Source organism: Lithobates pipiens, unplaced genomic scaffold, assembly GCF_037356315.1.
Source record: "Lithobates pipiens isolate NorthernLeopardFrog02 unplaced genomic scaffold, aLitPip1_a1.2 Scaffold_24, whole genome shotgun sequence".
In the NCBI taxonomy this organism is placed as follows: Eukaryota; Metazoa; Chordata; class Amphibia; order Anura; family Ranidae; genus Lithobates; species Lithobates pipiens.
This window is the reverse complement of record NW_027507786.1, coordinates 6,101,247-6,125,636: the sequence shown is the minus strand read 5'-3', so window position 1 is coordinate 6,125,636 and position 24,390 is coordinate 6,101,247. Positions and strand designations below refer to the sequence as shown.

At 43.3% G+C, this 24,390-nt stretch overlaps 1 protein-coding gene across 1 annotated transcript in view; it reads left to right on the top strand.

The window, feature by feature from the left end:
- The window catches only part of SBF2 (SET binding factor 2), a gene marked incomplete in the record, with an annotated part of 632,543 nt that overhangs the window by 233,247 nt on the left and 374,906 nt on the right, over positions 1–24,390 (top strand). Inside the window, 1 exon segment of the mRNA XM_077453547.1 lies at positions 13,624–13,761. Within this exon segment, the coding sequence (XP_077309673.1) occupies positions 13,624–13,761 (138 nt within the window).

Below are 24,390 nucleotides of genomic sequence, written 5' to 3'. Positions count from 1 at the left end.
TAAAGTGACTGTAAACGATCACCTTGTAAAACAACCCAATCAGTTAAAAATAGAATTTAAAGAACAAAACATTTGTGTATAGATATAAAAAAAACATGAATACTTTTTTCCTCTTTTTATAAGTCAGTGGTTTTCCAAATAGAGGCCCTTTGCTTGTCTGTATCTGGCCCTTGGGACACTATTCCTCCCACTGATGAGAGACGCTATTCTACCAACTGACAACAATGTGGCACCAGTCTTCCTAATGATACCAACAATGGGGCACTATTCCTCCTAATATCATATGCGTTGATGTTTACTCCCACTAATGCCATTTTCCACTACCCCCCCCCCCCCCCCCCCCGAAGTTTGAAGGACAATAAACTGGCCCTTTGTTTAGAAAGTTTGAAGACCCCTGTTATATAGTGATTACATAACCTATGTTCCCTGCTGCATAAGGATCTTTGAGAGCTAGGGGAGGAGAAACAGCAGTACACTGCTATTCCCAGTGAATGGCTGTGGGGGTGGTAGTGTATGTCAGAAGCGGTCTGATCACTGGAGGAGAACAGGCTGAGTTCCCAGCACAGCTAGAGAACTGATCACAGCGTGTTCTCATGCTTGGTGTGGTCAGTTTTTAATAGGAAGGCAGTGGGACTGGCAGGAACACCAGGGATTTCACACAAAGGAAGCAATGCAAAGTGAACTGTATACAATTTTTCATACAAGTACATGGCACAGCAGGCACATGTCAGGAATATGAATTTCTGGGTTGACACATTCTTTAAAGCCTCCTCTGCATATTATAGATTCCTTCCATGGCATTGGCAGCACATGTAGCTGTGTGTACAGCTGGACTGAATGTTCTCCAATTCTGTGGATGGACATAGTCCCCCTTATGTTTTTTTGTACTGTAGTGTTATGTGGTTTTATTGCTGTCTTCATCTCTCTGATGGGAAGTTAAAATATTAGCATTTTTTGTGCCTTACTATTCGTTCCTACCGAACTGAAAGCATGTGTTAGCAAAGTTTAGGAAAAAAAACAAAAAAAAGCGCATACGGGTTTGCTGGACAGTGGTGTAAACTGCTTCTACTGACTTACCGTGAACCCTCACAATCCAAATAAATTCGAACTGCTCGTATTCTGAACGAATAATCAAGCAGATGTTACCTTCGCTGAAAACGAATAGTTCAGTTGGGTCACACCTTCTACCATCACTCTGCCCATATTATTATAGACTGGCCTTCCTTAACTTGTCACAGAGGAGCCCTTGAAATTTTTAGGTCTCGGGAGCCCCCCGTCTAAAAAATTCTTCAGGGATCAGTAGGGTCAATGTCCCTAATGTAAGAGGCCAGCGATAAGAATGCCCCCTCATGGTTGGGGGTTAGAATGCTGTCCATACAGACAACTAGCAAGATAATTGCTGTCATGCATGTTGGCTCCGCCAAGTGACGTGTGCCCGAGAATTGTGCATACATCTTGAATTTGGAGGTTAGTCATCCATCACTCAAGGAACTACCAAAAAACATCAAAAATGGGGCGCACCAGCCTAGCGCATTACCATATTAAACCGTTTATTGATGAATAAAAGCACATTTTATACTCACAAATGCCATAAATAGACAAGCATTTTAAAGACGCAAGATGGACCCTCTCCAGGTCAGTGACTCATGTCCAATCACACAGGAAGACCCCTTTAGCGTCTGGTAAGGTTTACATATGTCAAAGGCGCAATCCCTCTTCTTCAGGGCCAAACATCATAAATACACTAGCACCATAAATAGACAAGCATATCAAAGAACCAAGAGCGACTGTCTCCAGGTCAGTGACTCCTTTCCAAAGGCACAGCAACACCCATTTAGCGTCTGATAAGGCTTACATATTTCGAGGAGCAACCCCTCTTCTTCAGAGCCAAACATTTTGTCTCTGAAGAAGAGGGGTTGTCCCTTATTGAATGCTAAAGGGGTCTTCCTGGGCCATTGGACAGGAGTCGTTGACCTGCACAAAGTTGATCTTGGTTCTTTGATATGCTTGTTTATTTATGGTGTTTTAGAGTATAACATTTGCTTTTATTAATCAATAAACAATATATTACAGTAACATGCTATGCTGGTTGCCCCTCCTTTTTTTTTTGTAGTACTGAATATAAAGGGATAACCAAAGTCCCAGGAAGACTTCAAGGCGTGAGTGCTCTTACCACTAACTAGAAGAGTGTAGAACCTACTAGACCCTTAGCACCACATTCGAGGGCAGGAGATTAGTTGACCACTCAAGGAACCTCTAGCCACCTTTTGGAGGTACCCCAGGGTTCCACAAATTCTGGTTGAGAATGACTGTTATAGAAGCTTAAGCAGTTGAAGGTGGGGTGGTGAGGGGAGCCAAGCCAGACTTGCTAAAAAAGTTAAGATTTGCTTATTACATCAGTTGCCTATATCTGTGGATCTACTGACCATTGTGACTTGTGATCTCTAGTATTATTACAGGTACTTGTCCAGCGCCGTCAATTTACACATACTGTATATTCTACATTCACATCAGTCCCTGCCCTCAAGGAGCTTACAATCTAAGGTCCCTTGCATTCCTATATACACATACTATGGCCAATTTAGACAGGAGACAATTAACCTAAAGGTAGCCTTTGGTCATGGCAGGTTTTCTATGTCTGGAGCCTATATGCTCCAAAACCTTTGGTAATCAAAGCACAACCCCTTGGTAGGATCAGCTCTTTACTTTCTTTTTTTACCCAGAAAGTGTGCTTGTTTTATCAGTCCCAACCTGGCTTAGTATATTGTGACAGTAAGTTTATGAGATGTTGGCACAATTAAGTTTGGCAGGGTAGCAATAGCAGTACAGACTCTGATTCATCTCCAGAACAGGTTCACAAATTGTCCAATACGCAAACATAGACTTTACCCCCTTTGTAGAAAAGAGGCTGAAATTTATATTTTAAATCCCAAAGGGAAACCTTGTCTTGGATGGAAAGGTTCAGCTACGTGTGGGTAAGCACGTTGGAAGTGACCAGCACTAAGGCCGCGTACACACGCGGGGACTGTTTGCCGAAACTGTCCGCCGAAACAAGGTTTCAGCGAACAGTCCGCTCGTGTGTGGGCGTTCAGCGGACAGTTTCAGCGGACAGTTGGACGGACAAGGTTTTTCGGAAATTCCGAAAAACTGTCCGCTGAAACCTTGTTTGAAGCGAACAGTCCGCCCGTGTGTGGGCTTGTTCGCTCAACTTTGAAATGGGCGTACTTTTCCCGCACGGAGAAGTCCGCCCATTTCGAGCGCGTGTACAGGTAGGCGGGGCCCGCGAAGGAGACGTAGCGGGCACCGCCGCCTGGTATGGACTTAAAGGGACACCCAACGCCGAAAAAAATCGGCGTGGGGGTTCCTCCAAAGTCCACAACAGACCCTTGTCCGAGCACGCTACCCGGCCGGCCAGGAAAGGGGGGCGAGCGAGTGCGCCCCCCCCTGAGCCGTACCAGGCCGCGTGCCCTCAACATGGGGGGTGCCTTGGGGAAGGGGGGGCCGCGCGGCCCCCCCACCCCAAAGCACCTTGTCCCCATGTTGATGAGGACAAGGGCCTCTTCCCGACAACCCTGGCCGTTGGTTGTCGGGGTCTGCGGGCGGGGGGCTTATCGGAATCCGGGAGCCCCCTTTAAGAAGGGGGCCCCCCGGATACCGGCCCCCCCACCCTATGTGAATGAGTATGGGGTACAATGTACCCCTACCCATTCACCTGTGAAATAAAGTACAAAAAAAACACAACACAGGGGAAAAAATATTTTATTGCACAGCTCCGGGGGTCTTCCGTCTTCGGGGGTCTTCTCGCCGGACTCCTCCGCTATGTGTGTGTAGCTCTTTTGCTAGCGGAGGAGTCCGGCTTTCTTCCTCCCCGCCGCCGGCCCTCTTCTTCCGACTTCGGGGGCTTGTCCCCCTCTTCGGTTCTTCTGCCGGGCCACCGCGCCTTCTTATAGCTCTTTTAGAGGCGGTGGCCCGGTCTTCTGTCGCCGCCACCGTCGTCGCCCGTTCTTCTTCTTCTTCTTCTTCTTCTTCTTCTTCTTCTTCTTCTTCTTCTTCTTCTTCTTCTTCTTCTTCTCTTCTTCTTCTTCTTCCTTTTCTTCTTCTTCTTCTTCTTCTTCTTCTTCTTCTTCTTCTTCTTCTTCTTTCTTCTTCTTCTTCTTCTTCTTCTTCTTCTTCTTCTTCTTTTCTTCTTCTTCTTCTTCTTCTTCTTCTTCTTCTTCTTCTTCTTCTTCTTCTTCTTCTTCTTCTTCTTCTTCTTCTTCTTCTTCTTATTTCTTCTTCTTCTTCTTCTTCTTCTTCTTCTTCTTCTTCTTCTTCTTCTTCTTCTTCTTCTTCTTCTTCTTCTTCTTCTTTTCTTCTTCTTCTTCTTCTCTTCTTCTTCTTCTTCTTCTTCTTCTTCTTCTTCTTCTTCTTCTTCTTCTTCTTCTTCTTCTTCTTCTTCTTCTTTTCTTCTTCTTCTTCTTCTTCTTCTCTTCTTCTTCTTCTTCTTCTTCTTCCTTCTTCTTCTTCTTCTTCTTCTTCTTCTTCTTTCTTTCTTCTTCTTCTTCTTCTTCTTTCTTTCTTCTTCTTCTTCTTCTTCTTCTTCTTCTTCTTCTTCTTCTTCTTCTTCTTTCTTCTTCTTCTTCCTTTCTTCTTTCTTCTTCTTCTTCTTTCTTCTTCTTCTTCTTCTTCCAGGAGATGTTGACACGTCGCTCCCTCCGGCGGAATGCAAATCCGGCGGTAAAACACCGCTAAAAATAGCGGCATTTTACCGCCCCGCGCTATGGGCGGTGTGGTGTGAAAGGGGTCTTAGCTTAAATCTCTGAACAGCAAGGTTCGCTTTGGGGGGGGAGAGGGGGTACAAGGAAACAATCATGCTCATAGGAGGAGGCAGCAGATTGACAGAGATGAGCTCAACAGTGTGCTGCTTCTCTGTTCGCTGTCCAGTCACAGGGTGGGAAGAACTGTATGTGAAAATGTAACTGCAGTAGATGTCCCCATCCAATGATAGACAGGACTGTGTGGCAAAGCTGTATACATTTCTGGACAGGTTGGACATAAATACTATTCCTTATTGGCGCAGGTATAACAGTTTGTTTATACAGTATGTATAATACTCTTTATAATATATATATATATATATATATATATATATATATATATATATATATATATATATGAACCCATTTAAGCCCACCAAACCCTGGGTTTAAATACGGTAAGCCACGCGGACGGCAAGACCTGTGGGTACATACACACGTATGCACATACACACGTATGCACATACACACGTATGCACATGCGCATTCTTGTCCTTGCACGTGATGTTAGGCTTCTATGCTCACGATCCTACACAGCACTTGCTGCATGGATGAGCAGTTAATGTAAAAGAAATCTGACGGCTGCATTTTTTTTTTTGTTATTTTCTGAATTTTAAATTTTTTTTTTTTTTACCTGAAAGTGAAGTTACCCTTTAAATCCTATTGATAAATCTCTACCATTAATCAGCAGACTGCACTGCACCAAAGGTGTTCTAGGCTTTGGCTCCTCGCTGAGTTGACATCCTTCTCTAGGTCAGACTAACATGCGTGATTCTTCTCTCCTTGGCCGGTGTAAGCGGGATTTTGGCAATTTTTTTATCAGATTTTTCTTCAAGGAATGTTGGCGATATGCGCTCTTTGAATAATTTTCATATGGATCGTAAAACCTTTTTGGGCAGCTGTGAAGTATTATCAGGAAAATTCAGCCTTTGGGAATTGGGGAAATGAACGGTTCGTCGGAAGGGCCAACCAACGAGCGATAATACGTATCCCAGTGAGCTGAGAGCCTAGAAGACGGGACTGTATTGTGGAGCGCAGAGGTTTGGCTCTGAGGTTCTCTAGTAAACAAACATTTATTCCAGACTCGGTTCATTTATTTGGCCTTCAGCTCCTTGTGATTTGTCTTCTGCGTTTAAAAAGCAACACACGTTATGGTTCTCGGTGTAATTTTTTATTTTTTTTTGCAATTTCCATCAAGAGGTTTTCAACCTGTCCCTCGAAGTGTAAAGGGGACAGGCCTGTCCTTTTACTTTTGCATTGGTGAAGGGGAGTTGAATCTTTGGCTTTATTTTAACCTTACATAGTTAGTAAGGTTGAATAAAGACACCAGTCCATCCAGTTCAACCTGAGTGAGTGTCTACAATTGTCCCTACCCCTGTACATCGCACACTCACATCGGTCCCTACCCTCAAGGAGCCCACAATCCCCATACATGCAAACGCCAGGCAGGTAGTGTCGTGGTTGCATTCGAACCAGCGACCCTTTTTACTGCTAGGCGAGAGTGCTAACCACTACACCACTGTGCCTCCCTGAAGGCCCTTATTTTAAGCCTCCCTTTTTTTGCTAAAATATCTGAAATGCCAGCTTAACAAATATTGTCTGAATACAAGAGCCATGTGTATTCTTCTTAAATCTCGGTGAGCTTTGTGTATTTCTTCCAGATCTGTGCAGTAATCCAGTGTGAGACTTTTCCTTCCTGTAATTAAAGACCGCTCACTGCTGATCTCTCTCCTTGTGCAGGGTGACTGGTCTGGTCTCCGCCCCCTCCTGTAGTTTTGTGCAGGAAGCCTTAGAGGGTGGAGCCTTCTGGACCCCTCCCACAATTCTGCTCTCTCCTTGTGCAGGGTGACTGGTCTCGTCTCCGCCCCCTCCTGCAGTTTCCCGTAGGCAGCCTGTAGTAGGTGGAGTTGCTTGGTCCCTCCCACAGCTCTGCTCTCTGCACAAGCTATGTCAGAGCTATTTTTACATGGTAAAAGCAGGGTTTGGTCAACTCAAAGTGTATTTATATGCTTCGTGGCTACTGTGCAAGATATTTAAATGTTTGATTGGGGTTCCACTTTAATAAAATATAAAGAAAGGGCTAATCATCATTTTTTTTTTTCTTTTGGAGTTTCGGCAGTATGTCCCCACTGGAGTTCCAGCTTTACCATAGTACCTTGTAGTGGTGGAAACAAAATGTTCTGGACTGAAAATTCAGGATGCACTTGGCCAAAAACTAAAACCCAAATGGACAGTTTTTGATAATTTTTTATTTTATTTAATTGTAATAAACCTTCTCCCACCCATGCTATAGCCGAATGACGGCAACAGCGCTGACCTTAATTGCCGGGAGGCCGTCATATAATGTCCTCCCGTGCATGAGCTGCCTGCGTGCCATGTCCGAGTCTATGAAACTCAGCTGATCACAGATCCCGACTCCTTACCACATGATCAGCTGTCAGCCAATGATGGCTGATCACGTGATGTAAACAGAAGATCGGTAATGGTCTTTTTTTTTTTTGTCAGCTTGAGGGGTATAAAAAGCCGATCACCGGCATCTGTTAGACTAGAGGGACATTGATCCCTGACACAGAGAGCCTTGGCTGCTTTATCTGTGCCAACTAGTGCCACCTACCAGTACCCACCAGTGTCACCTACCTTTTCCCAGCAGTGCCCATCAGTGCAGCCTCATCAGCGCACATCAACGAAGGAGAAAAATTACCTGTTTACAAAATGTTATAGCAAACTATGAAACAGTTTTTTGTTTTGTTTTTTTTCAAAATTTTCTGTCTTTTTTTTTTTTTTTTTTTTTAGCAAAAATTAAAAAAAACCCAGCAGTGATTAAATATCACCAAAAGAAAGCTCTATTTGTGTGAAAATAATTATAAAAATGTAATTTGGGTAAAGCGTTGCATGCCCGCGTAACTGTCATTCAAAGTGTGACAGCACTGAAAACTGAAAATTGGTCTGGGGAGGAAGGAGGTTTAAGTGGCCAGTAAGTCAATGGGACTTGATTTTGCATTGAAAAATGTAGATAACCCTATTTTGGCCTGATAATTTTCAGTGGCCAATATATCGACGCAGCTACTCCCTACTTCCCCGGTGCTTTCTTATTTCTACTGCTGCATTTTCTATAAAAGCCATTAGCAGATGGATTGATGAGAGGATTTGGGCAAAAAGGATTTAAAAAAAAATAAAAATAAATCACAATTGGCCTTTTGAAGAAGTTTAAAAAGGGCTTTTTTTTCCACCTGCATAAGGATAAGGTGATATTGAGGCCTCGGACTTCTTGTCTGAGGTAGTGTCGGTCTTTCACCATAACCAGAACATTGTCTGTGAAGATTCTTATTTTTCGAGGTCATAGTATTTCTAGTAGAAGTTGCTTGGACAAACTACAAAATGTCTTCAACATTTCTGAACAAGTCAAGTTGAATGTGACCAACTATTACTAGATAAATTGGGACCCTTTGGCTCTAATTATTCAAAAGGAAATTTTCTTAAATTGGATGTGGTTTGGGCTGTGAGAGCCTATAGCAGCTTGCCAATACATGGATTGAAATTTGGCCGATTCAACGGGGACTAGCTATAGTTCGATCCTTGTATGGGCACTGCAAATGAACAGAATTTGACCTACTAATCGATCTCTGTACAACCATCTTGGTGGATTTTCTGCGCTCGAATAGCTCTCTGTATATTGTGACAGTGGGGAAGCTAGATGGACTTGTGTCTTTTTTTTTTTTTTTCAACTAGACTATGTAACAATACAATGGCTCATTGAGGAGGCTGCCCCCCCCATCCACCTCAAATTTGTGGATGGAGGAATCGGGACAGTTTTTTTTTAACTCAACCTGTTGGTTGGTTGGTTGAAAAAGAAAAATACAAATTTATGTGCTGCCTATCTCAGCTACTTCTTTTAGAAAGACCAATTCTCTTTCGTCATTCTGAATGGATCCCCAGGAGGGGGCCCCAGCCTCTCCTTCCATCATCCCTAGATTCCATGTAAGGCTCACTCTGCTAGTTCCGTGAGCACCTCTTAGGTTTTTCGGCATCAGGCAACTGGTCTTCTGTCTTTAGGCTGGTCTTCTGTTCACGCGCTCTTTATGTTCTACCAGGGGACATTTTTGTTTCATCCGATGCTAGCTTTGGATGTTGGGTCCTTCATAAGGCTCTATGAGCTGAAGTCACCAGTTTCCTGTTGTTACATTCGGATTGTTGGCGGTGTTGCCTGCCCCTCATCTGGCCTGTTTCTGGACTCCCCAAATTGTTAAAGACTTCCTGCTTCCCTCAATAAACCAGAAAGAATTTTTTTTTTTTTTTTTTTGTATTTGCAAAAATAATATTTATTTTTCTTGGAGCCCATTGAAGAACATAAGTCTCAGCCCTCTGTTTACAATCATGCTCTTGGTACTGCTTTGCTACAAGACCCGAGACATGGTATTACCCTGTTTCCCCGAAAATAAAACAGTGTCTTATATTAATTTTTGCTCCCAAAGATGTGCTAGGTCTTATTTTCAGGGGATGTCTTATTTTTCCATGAAGATGAATAGGGTACACATTTATTGATTCTGCCCCCTTCTGATCCTCCTGTGCCATTTTGATCCCCCCCCCCCTCAAATCCACCTTGTGTCATTTTAAGTGAGTTCCCCTCCACCCACCTATGTGCCAGTGGATTATTTAGTCTTTCCCCCCCTATCTTCACCAGACATACCCCACCCTTTACCAGACACCCCCCCCCCCCCCCCACCTCAGTCACCCCTGTGTGTCTGTGGAGGCCAGATTCCACAGAATGTGCCCGACTCCTGCCCAGCGCGACTCACTGTCTAATTGTGAGTCAGCCAGACTCCGTCAGGGCAGAGCAAGCAGCAGGCGGCAGAAGGTGACAGCTTGTGCTGGCGGCAGGACGGGCTCTCTGATGACGGGTGACGTCACTTGTCATTCAGAGAGCCAGCCGCAGCTCACTGATTTAAAGAGACCTCGCACCTACCTGCCTGAACAGCTCCGGCTGAGCTGCGGCCAATCAGTGAGCTGCGTGGCAGCGCCCACCGCTATGGTCCAGAAGATTCAGACGCCTTATGGTAGCTTTAGGGGCCTTTTTATCGGGGATGTCTTATTATCGGGGGATGCCTTATTATCGGGGGATGCCTTATTATCGGGGGATGCCTTATATTTCTGCGAGAGGGAAACCTGGTGGGAGGTCTTACTTTCGGAGGATGTCTTACTTTCGGGGGAAACAGGGTAGTAGGAAGGGTTATGTCCAGGGCTAACTTCGTTTTTTGTTTTCCAGTGTCCAACTGTCCTGTTGGTCGGAGTATAACCTGAAGGTTTAGGGCAGCCTTTTAACACACAGTAACCCTAGAAATAACCCTGGTTCCTATGTCCCTCAATGGACTCCAAGAAAAAAAAAAAAATGTGTGTACAAAAATCCCGTTTTCTCAAGTAGCTATGGCTAGGCTAATTTGTTAAAAAAAAAAACGGGAGATCTTTGTGATCTTAATGATGATTAATGAGAAATGCCTGCAATATATCTATTTATTTGTCTCTCTTTGCACTACCACAGGCTTGGCCAATTGCAATTAGTACTTAAGGACGGCATTAATTCAAACTGAGTTTGTTTAGCTGTTTTTGGTGTATTTACATAACTGAAATGCTCTGCAAACAAAAAAATCCCAGCTATTTCGCAGAGATTTTTGCAGAACTCATTATCGCTCTCCAGCTTCGAGCCCACGACTTCAAAGCGCAATGTGCTTGTATTCTAGATGCTCGCTTTGCCAGTACGTCTTTTCCCATCAGTTTTCTTTTAACCGAAGGCCAATTTGCAAATGTCTTTGTTCTTGTCAGTGGCCCACATAAGGATCAACTTGTTAAAATTCTGATATTACGCAACTATTAAAACCATTTGACTATTCACGAGGCAGCAATTTTCTGAAGGGTTACTAATGAAAATACATTTTATTAAAGGGATTCCAATGTGTAATAACCATTTCTTCCATCGTGCCGATTTACACTCATTTCTAAAGAATGTAACTTTTATCTCGTTTATCTTGAAAAGAGGTCCTGTTTACTTAGATCGACCCAATTTTTCTTTTCTGCATATTGTGTCAATTTCCTAGCCTTAGAGGCATGGATTAATGTTTTGTCCAGGACCTGATTAATCTCAGGCCACAAGGGTGTTTTTGTATGGAAAGATACTGAGTTGACAGCGAATTCCTGAGTTTATAGGAGGCATTCTCTTGAATATTAAATATTAGGGATTTTTTTATTCAGATTAAACAAAATGACACATCAGTTATAGGCTGGTGGAACTGGTACAACTATGAGAAGTCCAGACTGGACACTGATGGTGGGTTTCCTTAGGTACCCCCTAGACCAGTGATGGCGAACCTTGGCACCCCAGATGTTTTGGAACTACATTTCCCATGATGCTTGTGCACTCTGCAGTATAGTTGAGCATCATGAGAAATGTAGTTCCAAAACATCTGGGGTGCCAAGGTTCGCCATCACTGATCTAGACCAACCTTTGTCAACCTTTTTAAACACAGAGGAGCATTTTAGATAACTTTCCAGTCTCGGGGAACCCTGATAGAAATGAATATATCTACAGCTCATGATACATTAGTGGAAAGAATGCTCCTTACACTTGTGGACATTTACAAAAAATTCCCCCTTACAGATCACTAAAAAGATCACTGGTGTCAGCGGGAACTTTATCTGAGAGGCAGAAATTGCTTGAGGAGCCCCTAACAACCCTTGGAGGAACTCTGGTTGAGGAACCCTGCCATAGACCTAAAATGCCTGTCACCCAGCATTGCTAAAATTGCCATCCTTTCATGGTAATTGGAATTTTTTGTGTGTTCCACAGTTTGCTACAGATACGTATTATAATTTTTAACATTTTATGATAGTGTTTTATTCTTTTAAGATAGTACTGCTGATGGTTTACTAGATATGCTTGGCCACAGCACACAAGCATGAACATCTATGTCTGTTGGGCATGCATTCTGCAGGTACGTGGTTTTCTAACCAGCCATAGTTGTCACTATGGAATTAGTGTACTTGACGTAGGTGTTCCTCCTGGTAGTTTTTAAAAATATGTGACCCAAAGTAAATCTCTAAAAGGCTACATCACATAAGTGCTGTGGCAGGATAGCCACGAGTCTTCTCCACAAGGATTCCAAAAGTTAAACAGATTTGGCTACCACCAGGAAAACACTAGCTGCTACTTCTTTAATCCATGAGAATAAAACCATCTCCATCAAATATTTCACTTTGGGTGTTTGACCTTGTAGGACTGTCCAGAGTCCGTTCTCAGGCTGGATCGGGCCACATTTCTTTTGCCAAACTGGCATTAATCTTCCCTGAGAAGCTTATTTTGCTCGAACGCACAAGATTGAAGTTCAAAAATAAATTAATACGTTTTTTACGTTTTTTTTAATTATTAGAATGAGAAGAATGTTTTATCCCAGCACTCATTTTGTGATACGAGTTAACTATGGGAGGCGAAGAGGCAAAATTTTGTATACTTTTACTTCATTGAGCCCAGGTATCAAAAAGGAATTTCAGAATGAAGCTGATGAGGTGGTATGGTTTGCCTCAAGACATGTTGATAATTTTGGTACCTCTTGAATGTGTACAAATGTTGACATTGGGTTCTTCTTAAGATTCCAAAACTTGCAATTGAGCAAACATTGAAACAAACAAAAACATTTTTATTTGCCACATTTAAAAGAATGGGTCCATGGGCTCCTGATTTGAAGTGAATCCATTGAAGTCAACTGTCAGGAAAGGGATTAGCACTGGGATGAATTGGGGCTTAAGCCTAGTGTACACTATTAGTCTTTTTCATTCAACCCAGGGGGCTGAAAAAAACAAACAAACTGAAGAGCTTGGTAGGAGCGCTGATCAGATGCGATTGGCAGACCTTTTTCGGTCATGCCTCTTCAACAGAAGCCAGACTTGCTGTTGTGCATACGGGCCAAATGTCAGCCGGTTTCTATTGAACCAGCAGATACTGCCCAATATACGACCCGTGCGTACGGCCCTTTAGTGTTGATTGAGGTTGTGATCTTGTGTCTGTACTTGGACTATAAAGTGCTTCAAATGCACCAGTCTGAAGATGCCGGTAATGGAGAAACCTTAAAGTGGTTGTGAAGCCTTAATGCATTCTATACATTTAGGTGAAAAACCTTCTGTGCTGCATCTCCCTTTTTCTTTTCTGAGCCCGTACAGATCCAGCGATGTGCAAAAGCACTGCGGCTCCCGCCGCTGTCTCTCTCCTCACTGGACAGATTGATAACAACAGGAGCCATTGGCTCCAGCCAATCCAAATCTGTGACACTGGAGTGGGGTTGGGTGTCGAGGGTGTCCTCATGGAAAGTGGCTTTCCGTGGGTCACCCAATGAAGAGGAGGGGCCTGGAGCGTCGGCAGGGGACCCGAAAAGAGGAGATCGGGGTTGCTCTGTACAAAACCATCACACAGAGCAGGTAAGTATAGGCATGTGTGTGTGTTTTTTTTTTTTAATGTTTTTATTATATATTTTTAATTGAGCGTTTACAGCCATTTTAAGGTTTAAGGTGTATATATAGCCAAAACTGTTCATTTTGGATAGAGTTAATAAGGGCCATGTGAGGTTATTTTTTGTGTTTGTGTACCTTTTGTGGAGATTCCCTATCACTTTCTGTTGTAGAGATGCAGTGTTTGTTGTAGCATTGAGGCAGAACATCAAATTCTTGCCGTAAATCCTTACTTTGATTACCCTTTTAGGTTCCCTTTTCACGCTCCTCATTTTTACAATCCATTTCTTGGTTTTTGTACAGCTAATATAAGTTTGTTTTCTTCTGTTTCTTGCAGTTTTGTCAACCGGGAGGATGGCAGCTGTCTCGCGAGAGGAAACAACCCACCTTCTTCGTCGTTGTTTTAACGGACATCGACTCGGACCGCCACTATTGCGCATGTCTGACATTTTATGAGGCTGAAATCAACTTGCAGGTATGAAAAAAAAAAAAAATAAGTTGCTTTCTCCTCCCAGGTGGTAAAAATAGTGTGTGTGTTCAGTTATTGTAAGCCAAAATTGTTGTCGTCTTTTGTTTTCATAGCTGAGTTTGGCAGCCATGCTTATTCTTAGGCTAAGGCAGTCTTTCTCTACCTTTTCAACATGGAGGGACCCTAGAAATAACTTTCCGGTCTCAAGGAACTCCTGCTAAAAATGAATACACCTACAGCTCATGATACATTCGTGTGACGGTCAGTGGGAAAAAATACTCCTTACACTTCATACATACTAGGGGGAGTACAACGGGGGGAATCCATAGTGGAGAAGGATCTGGGGGTTTTGGTAGACCATAAGCTCAATAACAACATGCAATGCCAAGCTGCTGTTTCCAAAGCGAGCAAAGTCCTTTCTTGTATTAGGAGAGGTATGGACTCCAGAGAGAGAGATATAATTTTACCCCTGTTCAAATCATTAGTAAGACCTCATCTGGAATATGCAGTTCAGTTTTGAGCACCAGTTCTCAAAAAGGATATCGGGGAATTGGAGAAAGTGCAGAGAAGGGAAACCAAACTGATAAGAGGCATGGAGGAGCTCAGCTATGAGGAGAGATTAGAGGAACTAAATGTATTCACTCTTGAGAAGAGGAGATTAAGGGGGGATATGATCAACATGTTCAAATATATTAGTATATAGTGAACTTGGTGTTGAGTTGTTATCTGTACGGTCCACCCAGAGGACACGGGGGCACTCTTTACGTCTAGAGGAAAAGAGATTTCATCTTCAAGTACGGAAAGGTTTCTTCACAGTTAGAGCTGTGAAAATGTGGAATAGACTCCCGCCAGAGGTGGTTCTGGCCAGCTCAGTAGATTGCTTTAAGAAAGGCCTGGATACTTTCCTGATGGTACATAATATAACTAGGTACTTACATAGGTAAAGTTGATCCAGGGAAAATCCGATCGCCTCTTGGGGGATCAGGAAGGATTTTTTTTCCCCTGCTGTAGCAAATTGGAGCATGCTCTGCTGGGTTTTTTTTTCCGCCTTCCTCTGGATCAATTGTGGGCATAAAATTGGGTATTTGGATTGTACGATTATTTTTTTATTTTATTTATTTGTTTTTAAGGTTGAACTGGATGGACTTGTGTCTTTTTTCAACCTGACTAACTATGTGACTAACTATGTAACTATGTAACTTGTCATTGGGAAGAATTGCCTCCTTACAGATATATAAAAAGGTCAATGATGTCAGTAGGAACTTATCTGAGAGGCAGAAATTGCTCTAGTAACCTCTAGAGGAAACCTAGTTGAGAAAATGTGGGCTAAGTTCACACGGCAATACACATGTTATGGAGCTGCCCCAAACTCCATCGTTACTGGCAGGGGGTTGCCTCTACTATTAATGGTCTCTTTGGGACGAAGATGCTGATGGAGCCAGGTATACGGTATGCCTTCTGAGTATGTTAGATGAATCTAGGACCCGCAAAACACCTTTATACCAGTAGTATAGAGTTTGTTTGTTTCAGACTCGCAAGCTCATGGCACAAAAAGGGATGTAATCACATCCCCCCCCCCCCCAACAATAGTGAAATGGAGATCACAAAATTACGAAATTATAATTAAAGAAATATATATTTTCTTACATAGAGGTTGCCCAGGGAAATTTGATAAAATATGGAAGAGGTGGTTGGATGCTCTGGATTGAATGCTGAGTTAGGTATAGATAGATCATTTTACTGAGAGATTATAGAGAGAGGGGCGTGTGTTTTTATTTTTTTTACATTTTTTTATGTTTGTTGTATTATATGCTTAATGTGATCATCAATATGTACATGGGATGTATGAGTGTTTTGTATTGTTTGGTTTTAAAAATAATTTAAAAAAATTATCTGATTAAAAAAAAAATTCACATGGCAGCAAAGGGGCAGTAAGAGCAGGCGCTTGATTGACAATTTTAATCCCTTTCCCCAGCAACCTACCTGCAAATTAACATGACGCCTGCTCAGGTCAACATGCATTACCATGGCTGCAATGCTTTCCTTCGTAGTGCAGTACATTTAACTCAGCATGTCACATTTGACAGGTGGTGGCCTTTGAAGTCAATGGGACCATGCTTCCACCATGTGTTAGTCATGCAGCTCTGTATTTCCATGTAAAATTCTGATGTGGCCCGTCCATAGAGGACGCATGGGCGCCGCCTCCCCTATCAATGCATTTGGCCCCCTGATCTACATATCAGGGCACCGGACCATGGATTCCAATGCAGGGTGGGTGTTTTTTTGTTTTGTTTTTTAAGCACCTGATTAGAGGCTGTAATAGGTTTTAATAAAAGGGGTGGACTCTGCGATCCTACCCTGTTGTGTGACGATAGCGAATGCATTTTTGCTATTTTCACACTAAAGTTCCTCCCAGCCAATCAGGAGGCAGGTCGTGAAACCTGTTTCCCGCTTGGCCAAAGCGTCAGGCGATCCTATGGGATGCCTAGCGCTTTGGCTGAAGAGGAGACACATGGCAGAGGAGGCTTGAGGGGCGGACACCGGAGCCGTCGCTGCCCGCATTCCAGGAGAGGAGGAGAGGACACCGCAGCCCCACCACACGAGCGTTTAAGTGCCGGACCAGCGTTTAAGTGGCAGGGGGGGGGTGTTTTGCTACCCCCCTCCAAAAGAAGAACCCACCGGCCACCACTGGTAAAATTCCCCTTGGGATCAGGAAAAAATATGGGCATTTATCAGGGACCTCCTGAACACCTGTAAACTGCCACTGCACCCTAGATTGGTTTTCAGAAGGGTGGTAATGTCCACCACTTGTGTGAAAGGGGCCTTATAAAGACCCACACCACCATTGACACTACATTTCAATTTAGGAAAGACATTTGTTATCCTCATTTGGGGCACGTGGCAGTCCTCTCATAAATCAAATAAAGCAAAAACTACAACTTTTTTTTTAATAAGTCACTTAATCCCAAACAAAGTTCGCCCACGAAACAAAGCGTGTTCTCATTTTGGGGTTACACCCATGAACTGAACTTGATAGTTTTGACAGCAATGAAGATTTATTTTTATACTTGTTTTAAAAATAACTTGAGGATTAGATTGTGTAGTATTGATTCACGCTCCCTCGTGAAATGAGTTCATGAATTTCCTTTTTCCTGGGATAACTTATTAAATATTGTAGGAGACGTTTTGTCGAAATACTTTCTTTTGTAACCCGAGATTTGTTTCCAAAATTGTGTTGCTTTTCCCCCTTCGTGATTAACACATTTCTTATGCGGAGCGCCATCCGAGTCATTTTTTTTGGACTTCAGTTCCTTGTAATGAATGTCCAACACTAATCTCTTAATAAGCGGTTCAGAGGGCATGTATACACAAGGATATTAATCCACCCCCTCACCAATATATGAGGAATTAAATACAAGACGAGGTCACAACAGCTGTAATTCCGTTAAGCAGCCCGCTGTAAATGAATATGTATAATGCATGGATGGCTCAATAAACGGTTTCTTTACATCAGTCAGATATACATTTGTATTACATTGCAATACAATTGGACATTATATATTAAATTGTGAGGTCATTGATGTCCAGTGAAAGAATTGGCTGCATTCTCAGTGATGTCACTGGCCTTTAGCGAATATATAGGCTGCATTCTAAAGCTGGCCATAGATGGGTAAAATTTAGAACGCAAATTCTTAGGAAAAGAATGGTCTAATGCCGCGTACACACGACCAGACTTTTTGAGGGACTAGGTCCGAGCGACTTTCGACGGAGTTCTGACAGACTTTCCGAATGAACGGACTTGGCCACACACAATCACACCAACGTCTGACGGATTCGAACGTGATGACGTACGACCGGACTAGAATAAGGAAGTTCATAGCCAGTAGCCAATAGCTTCCCTCGCGTGGGTTTTTGTCCGTTGGACTAGCATACACACGAGCGGATTTCTCGGTAGGAACTGGGTCCGGCGGAGTTCTGGCGGAAAAATTTGAAACATGTTCCATTTCTAAAGTCTGTCAGACTTTTGCAAATCAAAAGTCCGCTGCAGCCCCCACACACGATCGAATGGTCTGCCGGAATCATTTCGTCTGACTTTTGATGTTGAAAAGTCCGGTTGTGTGTACGCGGCATAAGGCAGCCTTTCTCAACCTTTTTAACATGGAGGAAACCCTGGAAATAATTCTCCGGTCTTGGGGAACCCCTGCTAAAAATGGAAAACCTACAACTCATCATACATTAGTGTGATGGTCAATGAAAAGAATGCTTCTAAGCCCTTGTACACACGGTCGAACATTCCCATGGACAATGTCCGATAGGACCGTGTTGTCGCATAATCCGACAGTGTGTGGGCTCCATCGGACTGTTTCCGTCGGAGTTTCCGACGGACCAAGTTTTCCAGCTGGGCTATAAAATTTTCTGACAACATGATCCAATCGGACTTTGTCCGATCATGTGTAGAGAATTCCGATTGGACAAAGTGGCACGCATGCTCAGATCAAATTCCTAGACCAAAGCTATTGGCTACTAGCCTGAACGTAGTCCCGTCTTAACGAAATAACGTCATCACGTTAAGTACGATCGGATTTTCTGACAACTTTGTCCGACCGTGTGTATGCAACAGTTTCGCACAAAATCCGACGGATTTGGTTGTCGTAATGTCTGACCGTGTGTACAAGGGCTTAGACTTGTGGTTATTGGGAAAAATTACCCCCTTACAGATAACTAAAAAGATCAATGGCGTCCTTGAGAACTTACCTGAGAGGCAGAAATTGACCATAGCTCAGGGAACCCCTAGCAACCTCTACATCAGGGATATGCAATTAGCGGACCTCCAGCTGTTGCAGAACTACAATTCCCATGAGGCATAGCAAGACTCTGACAGCAACAAGCATGACACCCAAAGGCAGAGGCATGATGGGACTTGTAGTTTTGCAACAGCTGGAGGTCCGCTAATTGCATATCCCTGCTCTAGAGGAACACAAGGGTTCCATGGAACGCTGGTTGAGAAACCCTGGTCTAAGGGCTCGTGCACAACGCAGGCTTTTGAGCTCTCTTAAACTTTTTTTTTTTTTTTTTCTGTGTAGAAACTCTTCTCCATGTTGGCACAATAAGGGCTTTTTCAGGCGTTTTCAGGCATATGGTCCTACAGGCATAAACCCCCCCCCCCCCCCCCCCAGACTCCTGTTTTTGAAAGGAGCTAGTGCCCTAAAGAGCTCAAAAATGCGTGAAAGCGTTCAAAAACTTTTGTTCCAGCTTTTTTGTTTATACAGTGGTTAAGAAAATACAATCTAGGAGGGTTTGTGAAAACAAACAAAAAAACAACAAAAAAAAACGCTTATGCACAAAAAAGCTCCAAAGAGCTCAATAAAAACACGAGAGAGAACACAAAAAAGAACCAAGCTTTTGAAGGCAGAAATAAAAGCTCAAACACCTTTAAAAAAAAATGTAAAACCGTTTTTTTTTTTTTTTTTTTTTGAGCTGCAGTGTGCATGAGATTTAAGAAAGTTTGTTAGTTTCTCTGATGATTAGTGGGGTCAGATGGGCGTTCATTTTCAACTGCAATGGCAAAAAAAAAAATTGAAAAACCAGTATAGTAAATAAACTCCATTGTGTACTTAAAAGTGGGGTATGCCTGTACAGGAATTTTTTCTCAAACAAATTTCTAACAGTGTGTGTGGTTTTCGTTCAGTAAAGTCCATTTATTCAAAAATGAAATGTTAAAAATCAAACAAAATCTTTACGACATTTGATTGTTCTGAGAATGCTCTGAGAATTTTCATACAAATTTTCCTAAGAGACTAGTGACATCACTGAGAATAAAGGCTTTCCATTTACTAGAGACTGGTGACATTACTGAGAATGTAACCAATTCCTAAGAATTTTCATTAGAAGTTCTATCTCTGGCTGCACTCTGTGTCATCAGTCTCTAATGCATGGACAGGGGGGCATTCTCAGTGATATCAGTGGTCTCTAGTGAACGGATAGGCTGCATTCTCAGTGATGTCACCAGTCTCTAGTGAATGGATAGGCTGCATTCTCAGTGATGTCACCAGTCTCTAGTCTAGTGAATGGATAGGCTGCATTCTCAGTGATGTCACCAGTCTCTAGTCTAGTGAATGGATAGGCTGCATTCTCAGTGATGTCACCAGTCTCTAGTCTAGTGAATGGATAGGCTGCATTCTCAGTGATATCAGTGGTCTCTAGTGAATGGATAGGCTGCATTCTCAGTGATGTCACCAGTCTTTAGTAAACGGATAAGCTGCATTCTCAGTGATGTCACCAGTTTTTAGTAAACGCATAAGCTGCATTCTCAGCGATGTCAACAGCCACTAGTAAATTGATAGGTTGCATTTTCAGAAATGTTGGTTCACTATATTAGTTCTATATTTGAGTTGCCCGTCAATAACCAATTCATCCATATTCCTCCCTAGCTCATTAAAATTCCAGTTAATTGCAAAGATGTTCAAGGAGTGTTGGGTGGGAATGGGGGAGTGTTGGGTGGGAATGGGGGAGTGTTGGGTGGGAATGGGGGAGTGTTGGGTGGGAATGGGGGAACGTTGGGTGGGAACGGGGGAACGTTGGGTGGGAACGGGGGAACGTTGGGTGGGAACGGGGGAACGTTGGGTGGGAACGGGGGAGCGTTGGGATGGACTTGTAGATTGATAGTGATAGCAGAAAAAGACCAGGTGGTCCTCATTGAGTCCACTTGAATAGATGGATACAGATAGACTGACGACAGGAAAAGCCTAAGTGGTCCATTGAGTCCACTTGATAAGGTACTACTGTAGATGAGATAGAAAGTTAGAATTTGAGCGATGAATGGATATTATAGATAGTTTTTTTTTTTTTGGAGGAAATCACATTTCCTGTTTTCTCTTCCGGGTTTTGTAACCTTCTAATGTCCTGTATGAGTCGGGCTCTTGGTGGATTGCAGATCTCCGGGTTTACATAATTCCACAGCTGTGTCTCATTTCTCAGCACTGATCTAGTGAGATGATATTTGGAATCTTCCACATTAGATAAGTCTTTTTATATAATCTTATTTGCAGTCTGAGATATTTAGATTTTGCTGAGGATTGCGGCGCAATGTTTCCTTTCAAGTCCAGCGGATGTGAGCCAATCTCTTGGCGAAGTCTTGGATAGTTCTTCTTATCTTCTGACTTGCTATATGCCGCTCCGCTCTGTCCTCGTTAAACTGTCATGTTATAATGGATTGGATGTATTTGGGAAAGCCAACTTATGTGTACAGCGATTTGCTTCAATAAAATGTTGTTTTTTTTGGAACCTAAAAGGAAACTCTGGCATCTTTTCAGTGATTTTGTCCATTTGTTTTTCCAAAGTCATTGGTTTTGACCAATAATGTAACATTTAAAGACTAGTCATTTTTATGTTGGGTTTGTACTTTGCCTTTTTGTTGTACTGTATTTTGAATATTATGCTTTGTATAAATATTAGTTAATGCTTCCTCTAGAGCTGGGATCTCCAAACTTTCTAAACAAAGGACCAGTTAGATATCTTTCAGGCTTTAGGGACCAGACTGGCCAGCGGGATTGCAAAACACCTTGGCATCAGCAAACAATGGCTCATCATTGGTTTTCGTGGAAGTAATAGTGCCACATTATTGGTATCAGTGGGAGAAATGGTGCTCTACAGTTGGTAGTTAGGAGAGCAATAGTGCCCTATAATTGGTGTCGGTAGGAGGAGTAGTGCCCCATCATTGGTGTCAGTGAATTGAATAGTGCCCCATCATTGGTGTCAGTGAATTGAATAGTGCCCCATCATTGGTGTCAGTGAATTGAATAGTGCCCCATCATTGGTGTCAGTGGAAGGAATAGTGCCTCATCATTGGGGTCGGTGAATTGAATAGTGCCCCATCATTGGGATCAGTGGAAGGAATAGTGCCTCATCATTGGTGTCAGTGGATGGAATGATGCCTCAAGGGCCAGATAAAAACAAGCAAAGGGCTACATCGGGCCCGCAGGCCACAGTTTTGGGACCCTTGCTCTACAGCAGTTGTTCCAAACTTTAGTCCTCAAGTACCCCAAACAGGCCATGTTTTGGGAATGTTCCTTAGATTAAATAGCTATCGTGAGTAAAGGCTCTGGAGGATATTAGTTATGAGGAAAGGTTGTGAGCACTGAATTTATTCTCTGGAGAAGAGACGCTTGAGAGGGGATATGATTTCAATGTACAAATACCGTACTGGTGACCCCACTATAGGGATAAAAAATTTCCGCATAAGTGAATTCAATAAGACACCCGGCCATTCTCAAAAATTAGAAGAGAAGAGGTTTAACCTTAAACTACATAGAGGGTTCTTTACTGTAAGAGCAGCAAGGATGTTGAATTCCCTTCCATGGGCGGTGGTCCCAACGGGGGGCATCGATAGTTTGAAATAACTATTAGATAAGCACCTGAATGACCGCAACATACAGGGATATACAATGTAATACTGACATATAATCACACACACATAGGTTGGACTTGATGGACTTGTGTCTTTTTTTTCAACCTCGCTTACTATGTAACTATGTAAGATTCATTGACATTGCTTTATGCACCTATGCAAGGTGGTGGAAATGCTGAAAACCTGACCCATTGAGGACTGAGGTTGGGTGCTGTAGAGGTCATACATCATTTACAAGTCAGCTCTGGACTGGCCACAAAATATTAATTGTGGGTGTCCCCTCCCCAACACCCCATCTTCCCTAGAGAGAGAGCGATACTTTCCTTACTCCACAGTATTTAAAGAGGAAGTGAAGTCTTCCTCTTCAATTGTACCTACAGGTAAGCCTATAGTAAGACTTACCGGTAGGCACTGTAAATATCTCCTAAACTTGTGCCGTTAAGGAGATATTTACTATATTCGCTGCCGCCAATGCACTGAAGGAATGGCTCGCTTGTGCCATTTCTTCAGGACCTGTGCTGTGACTGGCGGTCATGGGCGGTAGTGACATCATCATGGCTCCTGCCAATCACAGCACAGAGCTCGCAAACTCGGAAGTACTTCTGGGAAAGATGTCGGCCATGGGAGCGGAGTGTGGGCGGCACTGCAGGGCATCGTTCTAAGGTAAGGATTTCATAATGAGCTTGTATGTAATGCATACTAGCTCCTGATTTTCTTGCAGGTCTTTTTTTTTTTTTTTCCTGGAATTTTTTTTCCGGAGGTTTACATCCTCTAATATTTCCTCCCCTGTCTGAAATTCAGCGAGCTCCTGACTTCCTGCAGTGCACTCACAATGCTGCCTCCGCTGCATAGAAATTGTAAGCGATGTTGTCAACCCTATCATGTTCTTTCCTGCTGGACTACAAAACACCTCCCTTCTTGAACTTTATAACATAAGAGGGAGATGTACCATGTATTTCCATGGTGTTTATTGGCTGGCCGAGGCCTCAGATTGGCCGGCTGAGGATGGGAAAGTGGGGGGGTGGTGAGGATCCTGAGGTGAAAGGGACAGGGTGAGGACTCTGATGCGGAGGAAGAGACGGAGGGCTGTGATGTAAAAGGGGAGGGGGTGAGGACTGATGTGCAAGAAGGAACTGAGGACTGTGATGTAAAAGGGGAGGGGGTGAGGACTGATATGGAAGAAGGAATTGAGGACTGTGATGTAAAAGGGGAGGGGGTGAGGACTGATATGGAAGAAGGAATTGAGGACTGTGATGTAAAAGGGGAGGGGGTGAGGACTGATGTGGAAGAAGGAATTGAGGACTGTGATGTAAAAGGGGGAGGGGGTGAGGACTCTGATGTGGAAGAAGGAATTGAGGACTGTGATGTAAAAGGGGAGGGGGTGAGGACTGATGTGGAAGAAGGAATTGAGGACTGTGATGTAAAAGGGGGAGGGGGTGAGGACTCTGATGTGGAAGAAGGAACTGAGGACTGTGATGTAAAAGGGGAGAGGGTGAGGACTGATGTTGAAAAAGGCACTGAGGACCATGAAGTAAAAGGGGAGAGGGTGAGGACATGTGGAAGATGGGACTGAGGACTGTGACGTTAAAGGGGAGGTGTGTGGAAGAAGGGACTGAGGACTGTGATGTAAAAGGGGATTTTGGTGTGAATAGGGAGACTATAAAGTGGAAGGGGTCTATGGAGAGACCCCATTTTGGACTGGGGGGGGGGGCGCCCTGTGATTTTTGCATAGCAAAGATAGCATGATTAAAAAACAAGTTGAGAAATGCTGGATTTAGAGCAACCTGTGTGTTCCAGGGTTTTGCACTCATGCCCTTGTGATGGGATAAAGATGTTCCTGATGGACAGCGGCCATACAACTGTCGCAGTCACCTGTTAGCTGTCCCATGCAATGCCGTCATTAAGCCCCCATCATTGTCCCCCCTGCTAACCAAGAGCCATCAAGATTGAGATTCCTGGCTCGGCCCTCCGCTAATGTCGCTCTCGTGCGATGAGGTCATTTAACATTCATGTAAAAACAGCCCAGCAGCCATTTTTCGAATAATAGGTTTAAAGCAAAGAATGTTCCAAATGCTAAACTTGGCCCGATAAAGTCATATATCTCAGTCAGTTTACATATGCCGTGGCCAGATTATTGCATTCCTGCATAATATCCTTTTATGTCATTGTACAGAATGAGTGACACGCTCTGTGTACAAGACAACAGCATCCGCTCCGGCGCGTGACCT